Source organism: Manis javanica, chromosome 2, assembly GCF_040802235.1.
Source record: "Manis javanica isolate MJ-LG chromosome 2, MJ_LKY, whole genome shotgun sequence".
NCBI lineage: Eukaryota > Metazoa > Chordata > Mammalia > Pholidota > Manidae > Manis > Manis javanica.
The window spans coordinates 35,997,652-36,019,711 of NC_133157.1; the positions used below are offsets into that span (position 1 = coordinate 35,997,652).

General features: G+C 47.4%; 1 protein-coding gene across 1 annotated transcript; it reads left to right on the top strand.

Moving 5' to 3' along the window:
• Positions 1-2,761: 2,761 nt before the first annotated feature.
• LOC108384478 (SPATA31 subfamily F member 1) lies at positions 2,762-21,989 on the top strand. The gene is given in 6 exon segments (XM_073228012.1): positions 2,762-2,809; positions 2,811-2,909; positions 3,534-3,583; positions 4,101-4,157; positions 5,179-5,281; positions 21,838-21,989. Coding segments are annotated over 6 exon segments (504 nt in total). The 3' UTR covers positions 21,985-21,989.
• The last annotated feature ends 71 nt before the right edge of the window (positions 21,990-22,060 follow it).

Below are 22,060 nucleotides of genomic sequence, written 5' to 3' on the forward strand. Positions count from 1 at the left end.
TAGGGCAAATAGGCAATGTCACATTTAAAATACACTCTTTCATCCATCAATTCAACTCTTAGAAATTTCTCCTACATATATACTTATACCTGTGTGCAAGGACTTGTATACATAAGGTTCATGTCAGCATTATTATTCAGAGCAAAAGACTGTAAGTAACTAAATATCCATGAATATAGGATTGAAGATAAGTCATGTTGTAGTTCTATCAAAAACTGACAACCATCAAAGAAAATTACATATACAATATATATTTACATCATTGAATAAAACAAGGGGAAAAAACAGTGTTTATCATATGTTCCCACTTGTGAAGAAAAATGTCAGTTTATTTTATCTATTTATATATCAATACATATGCTTCCTATGCTAAATTAATTCTGAAAGATATGTGGAGCAGAAATTCTGAGAGATACTGTGGAGAAAGTAAAAGTGCCTATAGCCAGGATTCTCACCTGACCCTGGTCAGCTTGCTGACTACACATGTGTGGGCTATATGTTATTATTGACTCTATATAAAGAGCTCTGCCCAGTGCACTGGGCTGCAAGGCTGCAGGAGAGCAGAGACTGGAGTGGTGGCCGTGCTAAGGACAGAGACTGAGATGACTGCAGGAGAAAAGAGGCCCAGAGGCAGAGACTAGCTTGATGCATGCAGACTTGCTCTAAGGTGGAAGGGATTCTGTGCTTGACCTGCCACCATGGGAATAAAGTTGGGTATAAACCCTTTCACCCCAAAACATTCTATTGTCATTTTTTGGTCTCACTGAATCCAAAGTGAACTTGCCCCAGGCTGAAACTCACTGGGAAGACAGATACACAAGTAAGGGAAAAGCAAAGACAACAGTAGGAAAGACATAGCACACACCTTTTTTGCCTTTTGAATTTTGTATATGCGTTTGTATGCCTACTTTTTAAAAAGCCAATTAATTATAATTATTGAAATAAGTAAATGCCTCCATCAAGAGACCTTATCCAGTCTTTCCCCACACTCTTATCCAGTCCACCCATATGCACCTTTGTTAGAAATAGACTGCATTTCTTCTTTCTCTTTTTCTTTTTTTTTATTAAGGTATTATTGATATACACTCTGATGAAGATTTCACATGAAAAAACAATGTGGTTACTACAGTTACCCATATTATCAAGTCCCCACCCATACCCCAATGCAGTCACTGTCAATCTAGACTGCATTTCTTAACTGCCAAATGCACTCCATGACCTATTCCTCAGTGTTCTGCATTCGTGTGTTGGAAAGTTTCTCCCCCACCTAGAACATGCTCCTCTACCCTACATCCTGTACTTTTAGATCCAACCCCAGCGTCACTCTACCCAGGACCCCTCTCTGACCACTCTGATCCTCACTATGCTTTCTCTTCTCTGAAAGGGGATGTTTGTGACGTGGGCCTCACAAATAAGCATATAATTCTTTTCTAGATTGTTGACTCTTGCTTCGTGTAAATTAGTCCTAACTTAGGAAAAAGATACTTAAGTATCTCAACAGCAGGAAAACAGCACAACTGAAATGTCTTTGTACCCTTGACACTGCCCAGCTTAGGGATGACAATAGACTAAGGTTTCACCATTCCAGTAGCATGAAGGACTGGATGCTAAAGGACCAAAATAGTCTCCTCAGAGATTATTGAACCCAAGCATTTTTTGGCTACTAGAGCACTGCTACCAGGACATGATTCTCTCAAGAAAACCTGGGATATTATGTCACAATATCCACAGAGGGGAAGCAGGTAATATGATATCTGAACCAATAGTCAAGGAGTAGGAGTAATGGGTCCAAGGCCTAATTGGAAAGCACCTGTACTGCTTTAAAGTTACCAAAATCCAAGCTAAAACTCAAAACTCTTCAGGTAAGCATGTACATGCAGAGGAGATAAGCAGGTCCATGAGTGGCAATTAGTTTATGATTGTTAGTTGGAAGTGGCCACTCATCTCTACAGGAAGTCATCTTCCTGAGCAAGCAGAATGCTATCACATGGGTAGAGCAGCTGTGAAACACAAAACTCTGAATAGTGCTGCAGAAATGAGCCAAATTCCTGTGTCTCCATGGAAAGCAGTGCTCACAACCTCTTCCCACCACACAGAATGGAGGCTTCCCATATTTCACAGACTTAAATCTAAAGATAGTGCCATTTTGGTCTTTCCCTGCCTCATCAACCAGGGTTCCCTTCACACACCTCTGATTTTCCATTACCCATTCCCTGTAACATTAAAGCCCTCCATTTCCAAGCCATCATCAGACTCTGCCCTCCCTAAGCTCCTGTGTGCTTCTCAGATACACTTCTAGTACATGTCGGAGAATTGGTGGAGAGTCTTCTGTCCCAACGACTCTTCCTCTAAAGGTTCCCTGTGTCCCTAAACACTCTGTTTTCTGGGGATGAGTGACTAGACAGGGGTCCTGAAGGAGAGAGCTGAGCCGTCAGGCTGGTGTATGGTGTGCAGCCAGAAGGCAAAGTGGGAGCATAGACACTGCCTGTGAGTGGACACCTTTAGTCCCAGGCTCTGTAACACTTACAACCAGATACCCTCACCTGCAGACTTAATAACCACATAAGCTTCCCTAAGACAGATTAAGGTCTATGAGCTGTCCCTGCCTGTGAAACAGAAGGGCTTTGTGATGCAGTCTGGTGGCCTGGTTCCATCAACTGTGAGGCGGAGATGACAAGGCATTAGGAGTCATTAGGCAGGAGGACACTGACCGCCCTCATGCAGAGATGGTTGGTCTCCTCATGCTAATGAGGTTTACACCATGTTGAGCCCTACTTTTGCTCTGTGGGATGTTGGATATCCCTTATATACATACCTATGGCTCCATCTTCATTATTATCCTAATTATCTGGCAAGTGAAAAGGAGTTACCATGCATTAAGGTTGGAACCTAAAAGGAGCTGCTGCCAGGTAGGAAAACACTGTGACCACGTGAATGAGTTAAGTCTCAGATAAGAAGCTTTTAAGGTTTCAGGGTCTCTCCATTGGCCCTCCTATTTTTTGTCCCCCAAATCTTGTACCATGCACCCATTAACCTTATATGGTACTTATCTTTTCAGAGCCTAGAAATAATTCCTCATCAGGCCTTTGTTGCAGTTTATTCTAATTGAAAAATCATTAACATCTCTGGCTTGGGTTGAGACCTGGATGAGATGGAATCTACCTCACTAGATCTCAGAACCTCCCAATATGGGGGAATTTTCTGATTGGTGGACTTAGTAGCAAAAACCAATCACCATTTAATCTGTCCCAATATCCTCCTGACTCGTGTTAAACCCTCTGAAAACTTGTCCTGGAAAGGCGGTAGGAGGTATGGAATATAGACAGCCTCAATGCCAGTGAGAAATAAGTAGAAAAATGAAATGTTCAGGTGGAAAGGGTGGAGTAAAGGAAGGAAATGTATGTAGGTGAGTGTACACAATACAGATAGATAAACAGAAAGAGATTGGAAATACAATTTTCCTTTATCACATTTTGGACTTAAAAAAGGAAACTGTCCCCAAATCATACGCTAACTTCTTTTTTGTCTTTAAGCATTACCGAAAAGTCACACAAAGGAATAGAGATGCAGCATCAAGACATAAGTCCCAGTCCCTTCTCTGACTCCCCTCCACGGTGAGCGAGGTGCCCATGGATCTGTCCCTCTCTGGCCCAGTGCCAGGAGCCAGCTACTATAACTACTGAAGGCACCAATCCCCAAATTGATAGATTTTCCCAGAAGACTTTCTTGGGTGGGAAATCAGAGCCTGGGAATGTTCCAAAATTATCCACCTTATCCCAGGATTGAGAAATTAGGAAGTAGGACAGAAGTCCTTACCTGTGTCATTTACTAGCTTTATGACCCTGTGGAAATCACTTCATTTCTTGGTTATCCATGAAATGGGCATCTGCTGATCCCACCTCACTCAGTGTGGTTGTGATAATCAAGGGAGATCAGGTCCAGGACATCACCTCGTCACTGGTTAAACTGTACACAGACATGCCTTAGAGCACTGACTGGGGGTTTCCAGTACCTCTCAACCAAAGGTCTTCAGCTTCCTGCAGGATGTCCCCGAATCCTCCCCCGTTCCATGTAACACCGTCTCCTGGTTTCTCAGCTAGGAGACTTCCCCAGGAGGAGGCTGAGAAGCCGTGGGAGCTGCTCTCTATCATGAAAAGGTGATCACGTGCTCTTCATAGTCTCCAGCTCCCGGCCTGGCCTGTGATGATTCTCTGCCTGGCCAGGGCAGGGATGAGGAGAGGGACAGTGTCTGGGAGGGAGCCAAGCACAGTGGAGGCTGGAGGGCTGGCTGAGAGGGCTGGCTGAGAGGGGAATCATATGTCTCAGAAGGGGGGAGTCTCTAAGTTCTGCTCTGGGCGAGGCTCACCATGATCCTGGAATTCAGGATGTGACTACTGGGCAATTCATAAAAGACTCTACATGGGTTTACACTCAGCCATAAGAAAAGTTACCAGTCAAGAGAATGGATAAATGAGTGCATGAAAAAGTAATCATTCTCTCTACATATTCTCTCTACAACTGTGCCCTTTCAAGGGCAGACCCCTCAGAGTCTAGCTGGACCTGCTGACATTACCTCCTCTGGTTCTGCCTTCAGGAAGGTCAGGTCCAGGGATGGCCCTCAGACACGAGTCTGTCATCTTATCCTCTTCTTATGATCTCTAGAGAATGAGGCTGGCTCCCAAGAGATATTGTGTGCACCCTATAATCCCAGAAAGCAGAATTCCAACAAGGACCTCATTTTCCAGTTTGGAAATACTGATTACTAGGCTCTGGCCTTCTTAGCTACAAACAAGATTGATGCCAGGTTCTACCTGTTGACTTTACTGGTGATGCCCCATCAGCTAAACATTGGCTTCCACCCATCTGCCTCATTCCCTTCTCCCAGTTCAGCATCTCAACACAGGTCAGCAGAGAACTCACCCCACCTCCCAGTCTCTCCTGGCCACGCGCTCCCATCAGTTGTCTGTGACCTTGCCCAACAAGTGCCAGACCCTCAGCCCAGCCCACCGTAACTTGCCAAATGGCATTTACCTGGGAATAAAGTAGATGGGGAAATATCCAGAGTACAGGCTCCAGGGCTTTAAGGACTAGAGGAGAGCAGGGCCCATACGCAAGCCACATACTTCTAAGGAGGCAGCTGTCATGCCTCCATAACAGTTGCCCTATTTCCCTTTCCAGCCAAAGCTGGCTTCCTCAGGAGGGAAGTGTGCGGAGTATCCTGTGTACAGACACCAGCTTCCAAACCTGTGATCGCATGGCCCTGGAGATTCAGCATTTGCTGGTGGGTGAGAGTGCCCTGATCTCCCCCACTTCATCAGGACCATCACATGACTCCTTGTCTAGAAATTTTGTCCATGTCAAGAGTGTCTTTTGAGCAGAATCTAGAGCATTGTTTCCACACTCCAAAGAGCTTCCACTTCCATCTCCAACACCCCAGCGTCACAATTCACAGATCAGAAATCCTTAACATAGCCAGCTGTCCAGTTAACCAATACAATCAACATCCATGACGACTGGACTGAGCACCTCAAACTAAGGCAGGGATTTCAAGTGCCAGAGGTGCCTTGGGGCCCAGACATGATGTCTTTTTCAAGCCTTCAGGAGCCTAGAATTCTGATGAACCAAGAGGAGTTGACACACAGCGACACCAACCTTGTCTACAGGAACCAAGAGCAGCAGCCCTTGATTTCCCAAGTGTCTCTGCTGACCCTGAACCAAGAAATCACTACCTTGACACATCCCATAGCCTTGCACATGGCAGCTGCCCTCCCTGCCCAACTGCCATTCCTCTGTCCTGAAGTCCTGAGACTTCTTGAAGTTCATGTGAAAAAATGGATGCATTTCCAGAGGTGGGGGCTCCCCAGACGTGTGGAGGAGTCCCTGAGGCAGCTTATGCCAAACCCACCATTCTTTTATGGACCTGAACATAATCAACCAGTTTCTTTCCTCCAAAATACTTCTGAGTTTGCTTTCGAGAATTTGGGGGCCATTTCCTACCAGACCTGGGGTTCCTGTGTGACGGCCAGCCCACCCAGGCCTTCTGGGTCTTGGAATGGCCCATTATGGACCCGGAACAAAGACACCACTACCAGCAAATCCCAAACCATGTGGCTTGGACAGCCTCTCCCTCTCCAGCCCTTAGAACACTTTAGTGGCCTCTACCCATTTCCTTGGCAACAGGTTTATGACACGGTGGGCCGTTTGCAACAGAAATACAGCCAGCTATTCTGTGGCCTCCCTTCTCTACACAGTGAGTCCCTAGTTGACACTGTCTTGGGCTCTCAAGGCTTCTCCACAAACGGTAGCATGTCCAGGTACCCCTTGAATGATCCTTTTCTCTTCAAGGGGCTCTCCTTCCTCCCGGTGCTGCCTACAAGTCCATCCCAGTCAGCCCCACCGTCTTTCCCATCTTCCCCCAGTTGGGTCGCTCCATCTGAGCAGCGAGCTCAGGTCAGTGTTGCATTTCTGACTCTGGCCCAGTGTGAAGCCTTGGAGTGGCACCTGCTGCAGAGGCAGCTCCAGCATCAGTGGGGTTTGCCAGCTGTCTTCTAGGGATCTCAGCACACGCAGAGCTCTGTGCAGTGTCAGCCCTATGACAAAGCCCAGTCTCCTGAGAGAGTGAAAACATCCTGCCCAGGAAAACCCATGTTGCTCGTCACCAGGGAACTACTTTTCTTCCCAGAGCATGCCCGGAGGCTGCTGGAACTCCACCTCCAGAGCCAGTCGATCCACCCCCACTGGGGCCTGCCCCAGAAGGTCCGGGAGTCCGCCCAGTTGCTCCTGTCCCTCACCGACCAGCAGACTCTGTCCTGGGGCAGCACAGCCTGAGCCAATGTGAGTTTTCCCCAGCCTACGGCCCCAGAGGCCATTAGGGCTGGTGACCCGTTCTCACCCATCATAGACCCACACTTGTTTGACCAGGCCAAGGCAATACTGCGGAGCCATATCAACTCCAAAAGTGGGCAGATTCATCAGGGCAAGGTCCCTGCCTGTGTATACAGCTCCTGGGAGTGCATAATTCCTGGGAGCCTGGAAGTGACTCCCCGCACCTGCATCCCAGAAAGCAAGCCCCTGGAGCTACAGGCAGCAGCTGGCCCTGACCTCCAGCAGGCAGTTATGCCCTGGATGCCAACAGCGCCTGAGCAGCAGCAGGCCTCACCAGGTGTTGTCAGTGAACATCCTAAGCTGCCCCGAACCCTGTCCAAGAGAGCCATTGAGAAACTGGAGATGACTTTACGACACAAGTATCTGGCCTTCTTGTCAGGGCTGCCTGCTCTTTATTCTGTGACTCTCTCTGGGGCCATGGCACCAGTAGTCACTACCCAGGCTGTAATCACAGAGATGGTGCCTGGACCTGACAAATTCCCAACAGAGCCACTGACTCGGAGGATCTCCTCTGATGAGCAGCATCTAAGTCCCGGGTCCGGCTTTCAGGATGCCAGTGAGACTTGTGCAGACATTGCAGATGAGTTCCTGCCTGAAGTGGAGGCAGAAGGAATGACTGAGATGGTGCCTCCAGACAGCCAACCAGAGCCAGCTCGAGCCTACTCACTAAAGAAACCCCTCTTAGCCAAACTAAATTTCCACCTGAGAAAGAAGATCCTAGAGGTACAACTGGAAATTCCCATAAAGGCGAGGGAGTCCAGGGAACAAAGGGCAGCGATCTCAGAGAACATATGCAGCCAGGAGTCTCCTGGAAGTCTAAACAACCAAGGAAAAGCATTGCTCCAGGAACTCCCCATCCCAGCAGACATTCCTCATGACCCGGGTCCAGAACGGCTCCACCTCAAAGAGCAGCTGCCCACTGAGTTAAAGGCAGTGAAGCAGAACCAGAAGCAGCCACGTTCCAGAGCAGTACCTCAAGGTTCTGCCCACTGGGCCTCCAAAGTCTCACAACCCAGTGGAGACACAGCAGAGGCCCGGGTGCTTTGTGTTCAGCTGGAAGGCAGCATGAACAGCCCCAGCCTGCGGGAGCCCTGGAGTCGTGAGCCCCAAAGCTCTGGCAAGAGCAAGGACTTGGCCCAAGTCTCCATGCCGGCAGAAACGAGAGGGGGCCCAGGGAAACCCAACTCAGCAGGGGACCACAGAGAAGGGGATGCAGGGTTTGTGCTCTCTGCAACAAGAGAAAAAAGGCACCCAGAGGCCAGAAGGGATGCTTGTGAAGAGAACACCCCACAGCCTCCAGCAGCAGGGACAAGGCTTTCACCTTGATGCTCCCTGTCAACACAGTCCCAGCATCGCCCTCAGCTTGACCTCCCAGAGCTACCTCCGGGAGTCCCTAGGGGGAAGGAATCCAAGAAGCATGGCCTGCCAGATAGTCAAACCAAGCTCAGTGTCATCCGCAAACCAGCAAGGATTCCTGAGAATGCCCGGCCTGTAGTGCCCCAGGTGTCACAGGGCCAGCCTCTCCTGGGCCAGCTCATTCAGAGTAAGCCACTTCCCGGCCGAAATTTGCAAGGTCGTGTTTTGCAGGGGCAGGTGATGCCAGTCCATACCCACAAGAGCCCCAGCCTCCCAGAGTGGCTTGAGAAGCAAGATGAAATCCTTTCTGAACCATATTAACCCCAAGACAAAAGGCCAAGGGCACAGGGAATCCAAGTTCTTTACAGCTGAGAAAGTGGCCAACACCGGAAAAGAGAATGTAGCAAAGAGCCTGGCTCCAGCCAAAAGTCCCATGGGGCGAACTCAGACAGAGAAGGCAAGACAGAGAGGGCGAGGCCCAGTCTCCCCCCACTGAGAAGTGGGGCCTGGCCTTCGTGGGTGGCCCTCACCCCCCAGACAGCAAGCTCGGGCACCACTCCCATCCACTCCACTCGGCCTCAGTCCTGGGCCACCCCCGCCACTGCCCTCAGCACTGTCCCCGAGTGGCTTGTGCCACCCAACAAAGGAAACCACCCTAACTCTCAAGCCTCGCCTCAGAGGGAAATGCTGGTCTGCTTAAGATGACCCTGCTCAAGCCACACTGTGGGCTCCCCAACGTCATCAGTCCTTGGAGAGGACCATTACTGTCATTTCATTGTTGTGCGGGTGGGGCAGAGCGGCCCCCAAAATACACTCTATATCTCTAATCAGTTTCTGTCTGCTCCTTCCCTCCACTCTGGTGTGTTCAGGGAAGGCATGGTAGAGGCTACACCCATCCGTCCAGTCTATGGAAGCTTTATCCCACAGTGCAGCTGGGGCAGCATTCCACACAACTCCTCCCAGCCCCACCCTGGAGAAGGAAGGCCCTTGTGGAAGGTGCACTGAAGGGAAGGGTCAAGCTTCGATTCTGTCATGACCTCCATGGCGTCCTTTGGCCCAGAAGAGCACTGTGGACATGAGCAAATACTGACAGGAATCCACAGGCAGAATTCATTCATGACTTCTGTATACACCCCCAATCTGGAGGGGACGTTTTTAGAGGAGTTCCACAGTACTCCAACCTTGAGGAGGTGCTTGTGTTTATCAAAAGCACACAGCTAATAATATGACGGGATAAAAATCAGAACCAAATGATAGCATCTCCCCTTTTCTGCTCCCTGTTGGTTACTGTTTGGGCCTCTCTGGAGCCCTCTGGGAGTCTGCTGTAGTTCTCTTGCCTATTTCCAACCTCCACTGCCTATCAGCTGCATGGAGTGAGGGACTCCTGGAATGAAGATCACAGTAGGACGTGGAGAGTGTCTTTTCCACCACTCCCAAGGGGGAGGCTGGGAGAGAAGCAAGGAGGGGGAGCATGTAGATGGAGGTCTGAGTAGCTGGGACAGAAGCTGACACGTTCCTGATCAGAGTGTCATGAAGGAGCAAAGCCAATTTGTTTTGTACTCAAAAGAGCCCAGAGCTAGAAAGCCAGCCAAGTTCCAAGTGCTTTTGGGGGAAGGAAAATTTAAACTTTGTGATAGGTCTCTTGCCAAGCATGTGGAGAACAGTGATTTGGCCTTTCTGTCCAAAGACGCTGCAAAATAATTCAAACTCAGGAGACTCACCCTCTATCCTACCAAACTGTTCCCCATCATCAGGGAATGCTACGGCAATAAATCCATGCTTTTGATCAGCCCAAACATGAAGTCCATCTCTAGGTTCTAATCTTGGTCTCTTGCAACTTTGTGCCCTATTCCCGCTTTCTACTTCTTCCACTTGTATTCAGTTTCTCATCTGTTCTTGCTGAATAAAATCACAATATTATGTCACATCCCCAGGGCTTAAGACAGTGGCTGGTTAGTGATACCTTAATAGTACTTGAATCCAAAGTCCAGGCTGGAAATGCAGACCAGTTACATTTATGATGAGTGCTATGGAATAGGGACTCCTTCCACAGGAGGAAGTACTCAGCTGATGAAGACCCTAGAAGGATCACAGTAAGTGACCTTGAGAAAGGTCTTACATTCAACAATTAAAATATTTGAGTATTTACTATCTGCAAAGTACTATAGCAAATACAATGAACAAGATGCAGGACTTGCACAGTGGAGCTCATGATCTCATAGGATAGACAGTCTTACATGCCCAAATTGTCTAACCAACATACATACTTCAATGTTCAATTCATCTCAAACTACAGAAAAATGAACTTCCAGTTCTCAATCCCCAATCACACATAAATAACAAAGCATGCCCCAGTCATAGTATTCACCACATCAGAATGGAACTCCATCTTTCCATTTGTTTAGGACAAAAACATTGGTATCATCCTTGGTATTTTTTTCCTAACAGTCCACATCCAATCCATCAGTAAAACCTCTTGTCTCTACATTCAAAATGAATCCAGAACATGACTGCTTCTCACTCCCTCTCTTTGTACAATTATTGCAGTAGCATCATAACTAATATCCCAGCTTCTTCCTGGGACCATTACTCCCAACAGTGTATTCTCAAAGAAGCCTGCTCAGGGAGGGTCCTGGCTGTGGATGACAGATAGATGATGATAGACAGATAAGGCATAGACACATATAGATGTGGATATAGATAGGTATAAAACCAGGAGACTGGATAAGATCCCAAGGGACTGAGTATAAACAAAGGAGAGAACTAAGGGCCAAGCTTTGGGACTCTTCAACAGTATAAAATTGAAGAAAAATGATAGGAACAAATAAGCAAAAACTGAGAATTAGTAGCCAATGAGATAGGAGGAAAACCAGAAGGCTATATACTGGAAGCTGAGAGAGAACAAGTATTGCAAGGAGAAAGTAAGTGGCTGCATGAAAAGTTGCAGGTCAGCCTAGTAAGATGATGACTTGGAGCTGATCATTAGATTTAGCAACACAGATCATTCATGGCCTTGGGAAGAAGAGATTCAAGTGAGTGATGGAGGTGAAGACATGACTGGAGTAGATCTGATAAAGAATGGAAGAGCGGTTGGTGATAGCAAGTATAATCAATTCAAGGAGCTTTTTCCACAGAGGTGCAGAAAAATGAGGAAATAGCAACAGATTTTTTAAAAGGAGACATAGCATGTTGGATGTTGATGGAAAAGATCCAGTGGAGAGGAATAAATTGATGATGCAGGAGAGCAAATGGAGTAGTGCTAGAGCAACATCATAGTGCAGAAGAAATGGAACAGAATGATTTCCCAAGAGGGACTGGCTTTGGCTCAAAGTACACATGCTTTACTGTTGGTAAGTAGAGAGTAGGTGACATTAATCAGGGAGGATTTTGTGTGTCAAAAGAAGAAAGGATTCCCCAAATTAAGACTTACAGGGTGAATGAAGAGCTGGCAAAGAATAGTGGCAAGTGGGGAGAAGGGGACTAGAGCCAAAGCCAGAGGTGAGTAGGATTTTGGAAGTTACCATGGCAAGTTTCTACTAGGATCTAGGAAGTCATAGCAGTGTGTGAACCCAGATGCATGGAAAAAATGGTTGAAGTTGATGATCACATGTGTAAAGAAGATGCTCGTGGCCACAGTGGGAGAGAAGGCAGAGAAAGCTCTAAATGTATGGAGCATTAGGGAAGGGATGGGGCTGGAGATGGGTAAAAAGAGCATGTGTGGCATCCTAGGGTTCAGCCAGGGACCAGGGAGGTTTGACAGTGGGAACAGAGAACTAGAAGGCAGAAAGACAAAGATGCTGCCATGAGTTTGTAACAAAGATGATGGACCTCGGTTTGGGTCACCTCGTATCTCTCAGAAGGTGGCACCTCTGCATTCCCACTTTTTGACCTACCACAGAGGAGCCAAGAGCTGGAGAAAGAGCTGGAAGTGCTGTTTGATGCGTGTATGTGGTATGGGGGCTATGGGACACCCTCGCCCTGATTCCTAGGGATATACAGGATGACTCACATCACATCAAACCAGGAGGGGGTGGCAGGACTCTCTTCATCTGATAGGACCCCAGCACTGTGTGTCCACTATTAGCAGGATGCAGAAAAGCCAGGATGGGAAGCAGCATGAATGTGTCCCTCCTCTGAATGGTGCTTCTGTGCCTAAGGGATGGGGACCCAGTCCCTGCTGTGGCCTCCAGAGCAAGGAAGCACAGGCCCAGGCCTGCTGAGCCAGCACCGTCCAGGTGTTTCCCTAAAGCATCCCAAAGATCATAAGAGGTCTTGGGACAGGCACATCCTTCCTGCACAGTGGGAGGTGGCAGAGAGCCACAGCATAAGGAGGCAAGAGGGAGGCCCAGAATGAAGGGAACGTGACTCAGAAAGATCACAGCAGCATCCAGTGGGGAGCCGAGGTTAATGAGCACACATCCTGGCTTAGGTGGAGCAGGTCCTTCCCATGGTCCTCCACAGGTTCCTACCTGCCCCAGAGCAGTTGAGTTCATAGTGCCGACCAAGGTCCTACAGCACAAGGTGGGGGCAGAGATGAGCTGGAACTGAGGCCTTCAGGATCCTGAATTCTCAGCCAAGTCAAGCTCTGAGAGGAGACAGGATCAGAGCCTATGACTCACGCAGGATGTTGCTGAGGGATGAAGCCTTGCTCTAGCCCATCCCATAGCTCTAGCATCAACCCCACCTTCCCACTCCCCCTAGCCTCCAGAGAGGTAAAACCAGAATGAAATCCTCCTTAATTTACTACTCAAGAATCTGTGGGAGGTGCTAGGACTGTATGCTTGCTCGTGAACTGTGGGGTGCACCTCTGGCCCTCTGAGGTACCATCATGTCATGGTGCCTGGCTTTGACCTTCTGGGGCCATTCTCTCAGTCTCTGCAGAGGGTACTGCAGATCTCTATGGACAGAATTTCAGGCCACAGTGGAGGTGACTGGCTTCTCCACAAAATGACTTCTGGTAAACACTGAATCCTAACGATAGGGACCGCAGCTGCTTCATTTTTGAACAGCGTGCAGCCCATGCAGGGAGGGCAACAAACACAGGACAGGCACAGGAACGAACCCATGGAGATGCTTCCTGCACCACGTGAGACAGGGCTGAGCCTCTGCTCTTCACCAGCCATCCGAAGCCTAACGCTCCACCTGGGCTCAGGACCCATGGCACAGGCCAGGGCTGTCAGAGAATAAAGACGAAAATGGACGTAGGTAAATAAAGGACACAGAATAAGGACAAGAATGGTTCCTGTGTCCAATGCAGGGAAGGGAAGGAAAGGAGGACACCCTTGAGTTCGGGTGGGGCTGTGAGGAAGGAGCCTAGTGCTGGCATGTGAGGTGTTGGGGGACGCAGAGGACTAGATCCCTAACAGGTCTTGCTGGGTTTGCAGAGGACTGTTCATTCCCATCCCAAGACAGAGAGGCCAGGACCCTAAATACTTGGACTGGATGAGAGCATGGGGAAGAAAAATGGGGCCTGGGACAGGGCCAGAGGGAAGGCTCTCTTTCCAGAAGGATGGGTGGGTGCTGCCAACTGCCCCCCACCCCTTTTCTGCCCTGTCCCTCTCCTCCTCTGCAACTTCTCTGGGTGCATGGCCAGAAAAGGAGCATATTGGGGGCTTTCCAGAGTGTATCACTGTCAAGGTCAGGCCTGCTCCAGAGGCCACAGGGGGAGGACCTTGGGCAGGCAGCCGGACCTGTGGGATTCCAGACGGTGGGAAGAGAAGGGAAGTTGTTCCTTGTGGTAAACCATGCTGGCAGCTGGTGTGTGTCAGGGGAGAGCGGCAGGGTAAAGCGAGAGGCCAGGGCAGAATCTCTCACACAGTCAAAGACAGATGGACACAGACGCCTGGCCACACAGACACATAAACAGAAGGACACAAATCCACTGATGCCACTGAGAAACTAATTCTGAGTACCAGAGATGTGTCCTGGAAACACACCTGCATAGACCCACGAACACCCTTTGTCAGACTTGCTGGAGCAGACACAGGCACAAACACACACACAGACAGAAAGACAGCCTAGCACACATGCAAACAGACACAGCCCATCTTGCAGACCCACAAACACACATGCAGTCCAAATCCATCCAGCAAAGCCATGCTCCTGCATAAAGCTGCCTAGACCACCTCAGACGAGGCCTGTATCCCTCCTCTAAACTGGTTTGTAGTTTCTGTCCCACTGCTTGTCCTTTAATAAGGACAGTCTTGGTTCCCATGCAAAGCCCTGGGCTCCACCACATGGCTGTGTGCTTTTAAAGAAAGGACAAGGTCAGCAAGTGTGTCCACTGCCCTCCTCAGCGGCCCCATCCTTCACCTACACACCCTTCTTCATCCCCACAAGTGTCCCCACTTTACTGACCCCCACCCTCTTTGTTGCAGGAGACACAGACTCTAAGGGAAGAGTAAACTGGACAGACACACTCTATCAAGGTGTTCCTGGTGGCTTTACCCAAAAAGGTCTTTCCATGGCCTTATGCTTACCACTGTCTACCTCCAACCTGTAACCACTACCAATGGTATTCTAAGCACAGTGCTAACTCTCACCCTAACCCTAGGTAGCACACTGAGTAATGTCCACAACTATCCTAGGTGCGCAGATGTCACGCACATATGATGGTGTGGGTCATTTGCCCTCCAGAAACTCAGTAGCCCCTTCAGTAACACCTGCACAGTCACCAGGCCATGATGTCCCTGGAGAACCCAGTGCTCAGCTGGAACCCTAGAAGCACCAAGGCGCCCAGGCCCTTTGACCCTTGCTAGACATACAAGCCTATAGGGGCCCAGCCCACCCCAAGTCCTGTTCCGGGATTAGCCCAGCATCTGAGCTGAAATTCCTGCCATACCCTTTCCCAGCTCCTGCCTGCCAAGTTGGGAGCATCTGTTGTCCTGGGACCTGGGGCTGAAGGGAATGTGGCCACTTCCCAATGTGGGGATTTCCAGACTCTTGTAATATCCACACCTAGGACCTCTACCCCTGAGCCTGGCCCAGGTACCAGTCCTAAGGAGTCCTGGGGGTAAATTGGAGTGAATTAGCACACCTCCTCTTCTTCCCTCCAGGGTCACAATCTGGTGATAGGGTGTGTTCATTCTGAACTCATCAGCAGAGATAAAGCTGAACTCAGCCATGTGTACACCTCCCTCACCCCTCACCTCTCACCCCCAGGCACCAGGACTCCAGTGCAGCACTCCTTTGCACCCCAGCCACCCCAGTGGTTGTCAAACACCACCTAGGCTCTCTATTGAGCCCAGCAGGCCAAAACCTTCACCCAAGGGACTGGAACTCTTAGGTGGACATTGACATCCCAGATGTGCAGCCATCTGAGTCTCTGTGTCCCCTTCCCCAATGTCTACAACCAGTCCAGCCTGAGGACCAGTAGAGGAGCTTGAGTTCTATTCAGAGATGCGTTCAGAGTTGCAAGCTCCAGACCCTTGCTGCAAGCTTAAGATTCAAATGGGGCTGTGAGGTGGCATGAACCCAGGCCAGCAGCTGCAGGCAAAGGAATGCTAGGTGGTAGACTTGGAGTTCCAGAGAAAGATAACAACTTCTCTCATCATCTCAGCCTTTCCTCTGGTGTCTATACCTGGGCCCCACTCCCTACCAGGTTCCCTCAATGCCCCCCTGTCATGCTCCCACCCCCATCCCATAGGCTCTGACACCTGCATACCAGTGTGTGGTAGGGACTCATTATCACCTTCCTGCTCTGAGAGCAGCTCTTTCCAACCCTTGCTTTTTGTCCATCCAGGTATCGACCTCTGGCAAAGCCCCTACTCCTCCCTTCCTTCCCTCAAGTCCTCTAACTTAGGTTCTAGCCCCAAGAGGAAGCAGGAAGGCCCCAGTACCTCCAGGATGCACCACCCCCTGAAGCTGGTCTGCCACTACAGGCTCAAGTTCTGAGGTGGACTTAGGGCAGATCCTAGGAAGAGATTCCTGAGTCAAAGAAAGGTAGTCAAGGATGGGGCTTAAGGAGGCTGTGGACACCATTTGACAAACAAAAGACCACCCACCATGGCATCCACAAGGGGAGGGGGCAGGATGTCTTGGGAGAGAAACGGAACCTGAATTTTAGGAGAAGCAGCAGCAACTCTTCCCTGCAGTGTTCTCCCTTTTCCTACAAGCTGTGCCAGGCCCAAGTCCCCTCACTCAGGAAGGTCAGGGTGTATTACACCAGCTTTCTCTTCCCCAAGACCACCTTTGTTCCCTTCCCCACGCTCTGTGCCCATCTGGAGTTTGGGATAGGGAGCAAAATCAGCCCAGGTGGGTCTCCCAGCCCCACCTCACTAAAGGCTTGAAAGTACCTAGAAAAACTCAGTAAAAATACAGACCCTTAAGCGACACTAGGAGACTCTATTTAAAATGGTCTAAGGTAGTGCCTCTAATTCTGTATTTTTTATAAGCTCCTCACATGATTCTGAAGTGCTCATCTACATTCCCCTTACACAAACACACACACACACACACACACACACACACCAGCCCATGCCATCCTACCTCTCTGGTAACTCTTCAGAGACAGGATAATTGCTACCTACTTAGTCACTTCCACAGAGGGTGGGGCAGGTGGGGAAGGGGAGATTGGAGAGACGGGAATTAAAAGCTTTCTGGTGCCAGGATTTGCCATCAGGCCAGATAAAAGACCCAAGAAATCTTATCTTTTGTTTTGCCCAGTCCTGTCCCAGGAATGCCAGGCTCTTGCCAGCCAGGACACTCCTTACCCCACTTAAGGTCTCAGCCTTTTGTAAAACCTCAGACTCAAGAGCTCAGGTGTCTCTCCTCTATCTCACTCAGATTCCAGACCCTTTTCTCTGTGGATCTTGGGATAAAACACCACGCCTTCATCTCCATCACAACAATATCCCCATCTCCTCTGCATCCCATCCTCCCTTAAGATCAACATCCTTATTTTGGGATTAATCTTTCTGTCACTACTTTATACCTGGCCCCCCATGTCCTGTGTCCCTTCCAATCCTTGTCCTCTCCAAATCTCTCTCTACTCTCCCTACCTCAATCCAAGCTGTCCTTCAGCAAGCTGTGATAAGCCTGGAGAAAGGGGCATACTGCTGGGTTTAGCACCCTGAGAACCAGACGGATTTTCCAGTCCTAACCTGGTGATCGCAACTCTGAGGCCCCAATCTTGTTAGGCAGGAAAATAGATATGAGCAGGGTGGAAAGAGAATAAAGCGCACTAGGAAGGACTCAAAGAGTTAACCAGTTAAAAATAGAAAGCTCAGAAGGCCAGGAGCAATTTGACCTAGAATGTTGAATACTCCCCAGATAAAGAAAAGTATCTCAGCATAGCCTATGTTTTCACTGTGTCAATTAGAATATACCATTGTAAGATTTACTTTAGCTTGCTCAAAGGCCCAGATTATTTAGAAAGAAGTCTATCTTAAAGCTAACATTGCATTTTAACCAAACAGACAGTGGCTCAGCCCATCTTGAAGGCAGGGCAGACAGTCTTAATTGATATGCTTCCAGACAGAAGCTGATATCCTGGAAAAGAATCAAAGCAGTATATTTCTTGTATTAAGTTTTAAAAAAAGAAGAAACTTAATGTCTTAACAAAGATGAACATTCTAGGACAATTTGGCCAGTCTGCACCTGGCCCTTTGTCACATTCCTGAAAATCTTCAACTGCCTATAAAACCCCAGACCCTAAACTTTAGAGGCGCCCTCTCTCTGAGGTCGCTGCACTTTCTAAGTGCATAGCCTTTTCCCAATCTTTCAGCACCTCTTCTTTGAGGTAGCCTGTACTCCCCTTTCTCCAAGTGTGCACCTTCTTGCTTTAAATAAACTTCTCATTGCTCAACTTATAATGTTTTGTCTCTGCACTTTTCCAGCAGTAAGTGTCTTTGTTACTTTTTTTGTCATTCTAGTTCTCCAAATTTAAGCTCAAACCTTTCTCCTTCTGTGCTATTTCAGATAAGTAAGGAGGGGCTGCTTAGAACTCAGATCTGGGCTTGCAAATTATCATCGCCTGGGTGCTCCAGACAGACTGCAGGTTACTGTCATGCTCTTTAGTGGCCTGCCTGAAAGTTTCCTTTCTTTGTCTCTAGGAAGTTCGCAGAACATATTCTCACTCCATCCAGTGCTCTGGGGCTCTCCCAAATCCTGGGATGGTAGGGACTCAGTTCCCAAGTGGACACTGGACACCAGGTGACACTGGCTTAAGGAGTTAGCAGGGGATGTGCCCCATGTTGAGTAGCAGTTCAATGAACTTCCTTTATTATTCTAATCTGTCATTCCCTGACACTCGCTTTAATAAATTCCTTCTCACTTTGTACTCTGACTTCCCTGCATCTCTGAACCAACCTCTCCCCCCAACAATCTGGTTTTAAACAGATTGTCATGACCCAATAATCATCACACACCATACAGCACCATAAATTCCAAAGGGATAAGAGATTTCAAATGTTAAAAAGTCAGCTACAGACTCCAGTTTGAAAAAGACAGGTGCACCCCTATGTTTATCGCAGCACTGTTTACAATAGCCGGGAAATGGAAGCAACCTAGGTGACCATCGGTGGATGAATGGATGAAGAAGATGTGGTACATATATGCAATGGAACATTACTCAGCCATAAGAAGGAGACAGATCCTACCATTTGCAACAACATGGATGGAACTGGAGGGTGTTATGCTCAGTGAAGTAAGCCAGGCAGAGAGGGACAGGTGCCAAATGATTTCACTCATATGTGGAGTATAGGAACGGGGGAAGGCTGAAGGAACAAAGCAGCAGCAGAATCACAGAACCCAAGAATGGACTAACGGTTACCAAAGGGAAAGGGACTGGGGAGCATGGGTGGGAAGGAAGGGATAAGGGCGGGGAAAAAGAAAGGGGGCCTTACGATTAGCATGTATAATGGGGGGTGTGGCATAGGGAGGGATGTGCAGCAAGAGAAGATAAGTAGTGAGTCTACAGCATCTTGCTGTGCTGGTGGACAGTGACTGTAATGGGGTTTGTGGTGGGGGGGGACTTGGTGAAGGGGGGAGTCTAGTAACCATAATGTTCTTCATGTAATTGTAGATTAATGATAATAAAATGAAAAAAAAAAAGGTCAGCTACAGGAATGAAGGGATGCATAATGGCAGAGTAGGAATCTCTAGGGGGCAGTCTCTTCACCAAAACAACCAGTGAGCTGGAAAGAGCAATTGGCAGTACCTGTGTCAACTTGAACCTGATTGAACCCTTATGACAATCAGGTGAGTGCTTGATGAAGGGCGAGAATGCTGACCTTCATACGAGAACACCATACATGAGCTAGCTCCTTGCAACACTGTAGGAAGAGCAGCCACATTCCTGGAGTGCCTGGCTGGTAGCGGAGATCCCTGCCCTCCAGAATGGGGGGTTGTGCATTTTGGTTGGTCTGGTCATGCCCTGAGAGACAGGTGCATATGCTTGCTTTGGTTTTGGCCTTCTTGGGATTCTGTAGCAGCAAATATCAGAATATTTAAAGGGACAACCATTTTTGCAGAAAGAGGGTAGAGAAACCTTTGTCAGATCCCTGGTTGACTGCAGATAGACTTTAGGGCCCACACACAACAAAGAATACTCAATTGGCAAAATTTGTTTGGAAGAGTCAAAATGGATGGCTGCAGCTCTAACAAGTAAATATCTGTGATCCCTGTGCACTGCAAGAATCAGATTTCCAGAGATACCTCATCATAATCCTCAGACTGTCCAGTTCACAATAAAAAATTACAAAGCATACAAAGAAATGGAAAAGTATGGCCTATTCATAGGAAAAAAAGAATTTGATAAAAACCATCCTTAAGGAAGCCCACACAGTAGAAACATCAAGACATTTTGATGAAGACATTAAATTAACTGTCTTACATATGTTCATAGAGCTGAAGGAAAACATGAGCAAAGAACAAAGGGAAATCTGGAAATGATGTATGAACTAAATGACACTATCAGTAAAGAGATGCAAATTATAAGAAAGAACGCAAACAAATAATCCAGAGCCAAAAATACAATAATTTAAGTGAAAATATTCACTGGGAGAATTCAACAAATTTGGGAAGGCAGAAGAAAGTATACTTGAAGAAAAAGCAATTGAAATTATTGAGTCTGGCTTGAATGTAAGACCTGAAACTGTGAAACTCCTAGAAGAAAATAGGCAGTAAGCTCTTTGACATCAATATAAGAAATGTTTTTTTTGGACCAGTCTTAGACAAAGGAAAAAAAACTAAAATAAACAAATGATATTACATCAAAGTAGAAAGGTTTTGTACAATGAAGGAAACCATCAACAAAATGAAAGGCAGCCTGCTGAATCAGAGAAGATATTTACAAATCATACATCCAATAAGGGGCTAATACCTAAAATACATAAAGAACGTACACAATATTTAAAAAAACTGATTAAAAAAATGGTCTTGAGGACTTGAGGCCAAAGGACTTGAATAGACATTTTTCCAAAGACATACAGATGGTCAACAGGCACACTGAAAGAGACTCAACATCACTAATCATCAGGGAAATGCAAACCAAAGCCACAGTGAGATATCTCCTCACACCGGTTAGGATGGCTACTATCAACAAAACAGACATAACAAATGTTGGGAAGGATGTGGAGGAAGAGGAACCCTTTTACATTGCTGCTGAGAATATAAATTGGTACAGCCATTATGAAAAACACTATGGAGTCTCCTCAAAAAACTAAAAAAAAAAAATATCGTATGATCCAGTAATCCCACTTCTGGGTATAGATCCAAAGGAAATTAAATCACTACCTTGAAGTGATATCTGTAGGCCCTAGTTCACTGTATCATTATTACCAATAGGCAAGTTATGGAAATAACTTCAGTGTCTGTTGATGGATGAATGGATATAGAAGATGGGGTATTTACATGCAATGGAGCCATAAAGAAGAAGAAAACCCTGTCATTTGTGACAACATAAATGAACCCATAGGGCATTGTGCTAAGTGAAATAAGCCAGACAGGGAGACACAAATACTGTGTGGTATCACTTACATGTGAAATTTCAAAAAAAAAAAGTCAGACACATAGAAACAGAATGGCAGGGGCAGAGGGGCAGGGAAAGGGGAGATGTTGGTCAAAGTGTACAAACTTTAAGTTATAATATGAGTAAGTCCTGAAGATAAAATGTACAGCTTAGTGACTGTAGTTAATACTGCACTGTATACTTGAAATTTGCTAAGAAAGTAGATCTTAGGTATTCTCACCACACACAAAAGAGAAAATGGTAGCTGTGAAATGAGAGGCATTAATTAACTTTATTGTGGTAATATCTCACAATGGACACATATATCAAATCACCACATTGTACGCTTATATATACAACTTTATTTGTCAATTATACATCAACAAAGCTTGGGGAAAATACAGGGGGAAATTGTGGCCTTGCATTTGACAATGGCTTCTTAAATATGACACCTAAGACACAGGCAGAAAAGAAAAAATACATAAATTGGACTTAAAAATTTTATGCATCAAAGACACTATCAAGATAGTGAAAAGATAACTCACAAGACTGGGAGTAAATATTTGTAGCTCGTTTACCTGATAAGGGTCTATTATGCAGAATGTACAAAGAACTCCTACAATTCAATAATCAGATTTGCATTTTAGGAAATCTTCAGTCTGCTGGAAGGAGGGGAATCGCATGGAGCCTGGAGTGCAGTGAAGAGGCAATCGCAGTGTTCTGGAGATGAGGTGGGGAGGTCTGCACCAAGACAGTGGCTGGGACTGGAAGGAGGGCCTGACAGGTTCAGGTGACGCTGAGGAGGTAGGTTCTGGCAGCTTGGGGACTACTAGGCTGTGTGAAGTTTTTGTTTCTGCATACTAGTGAGGC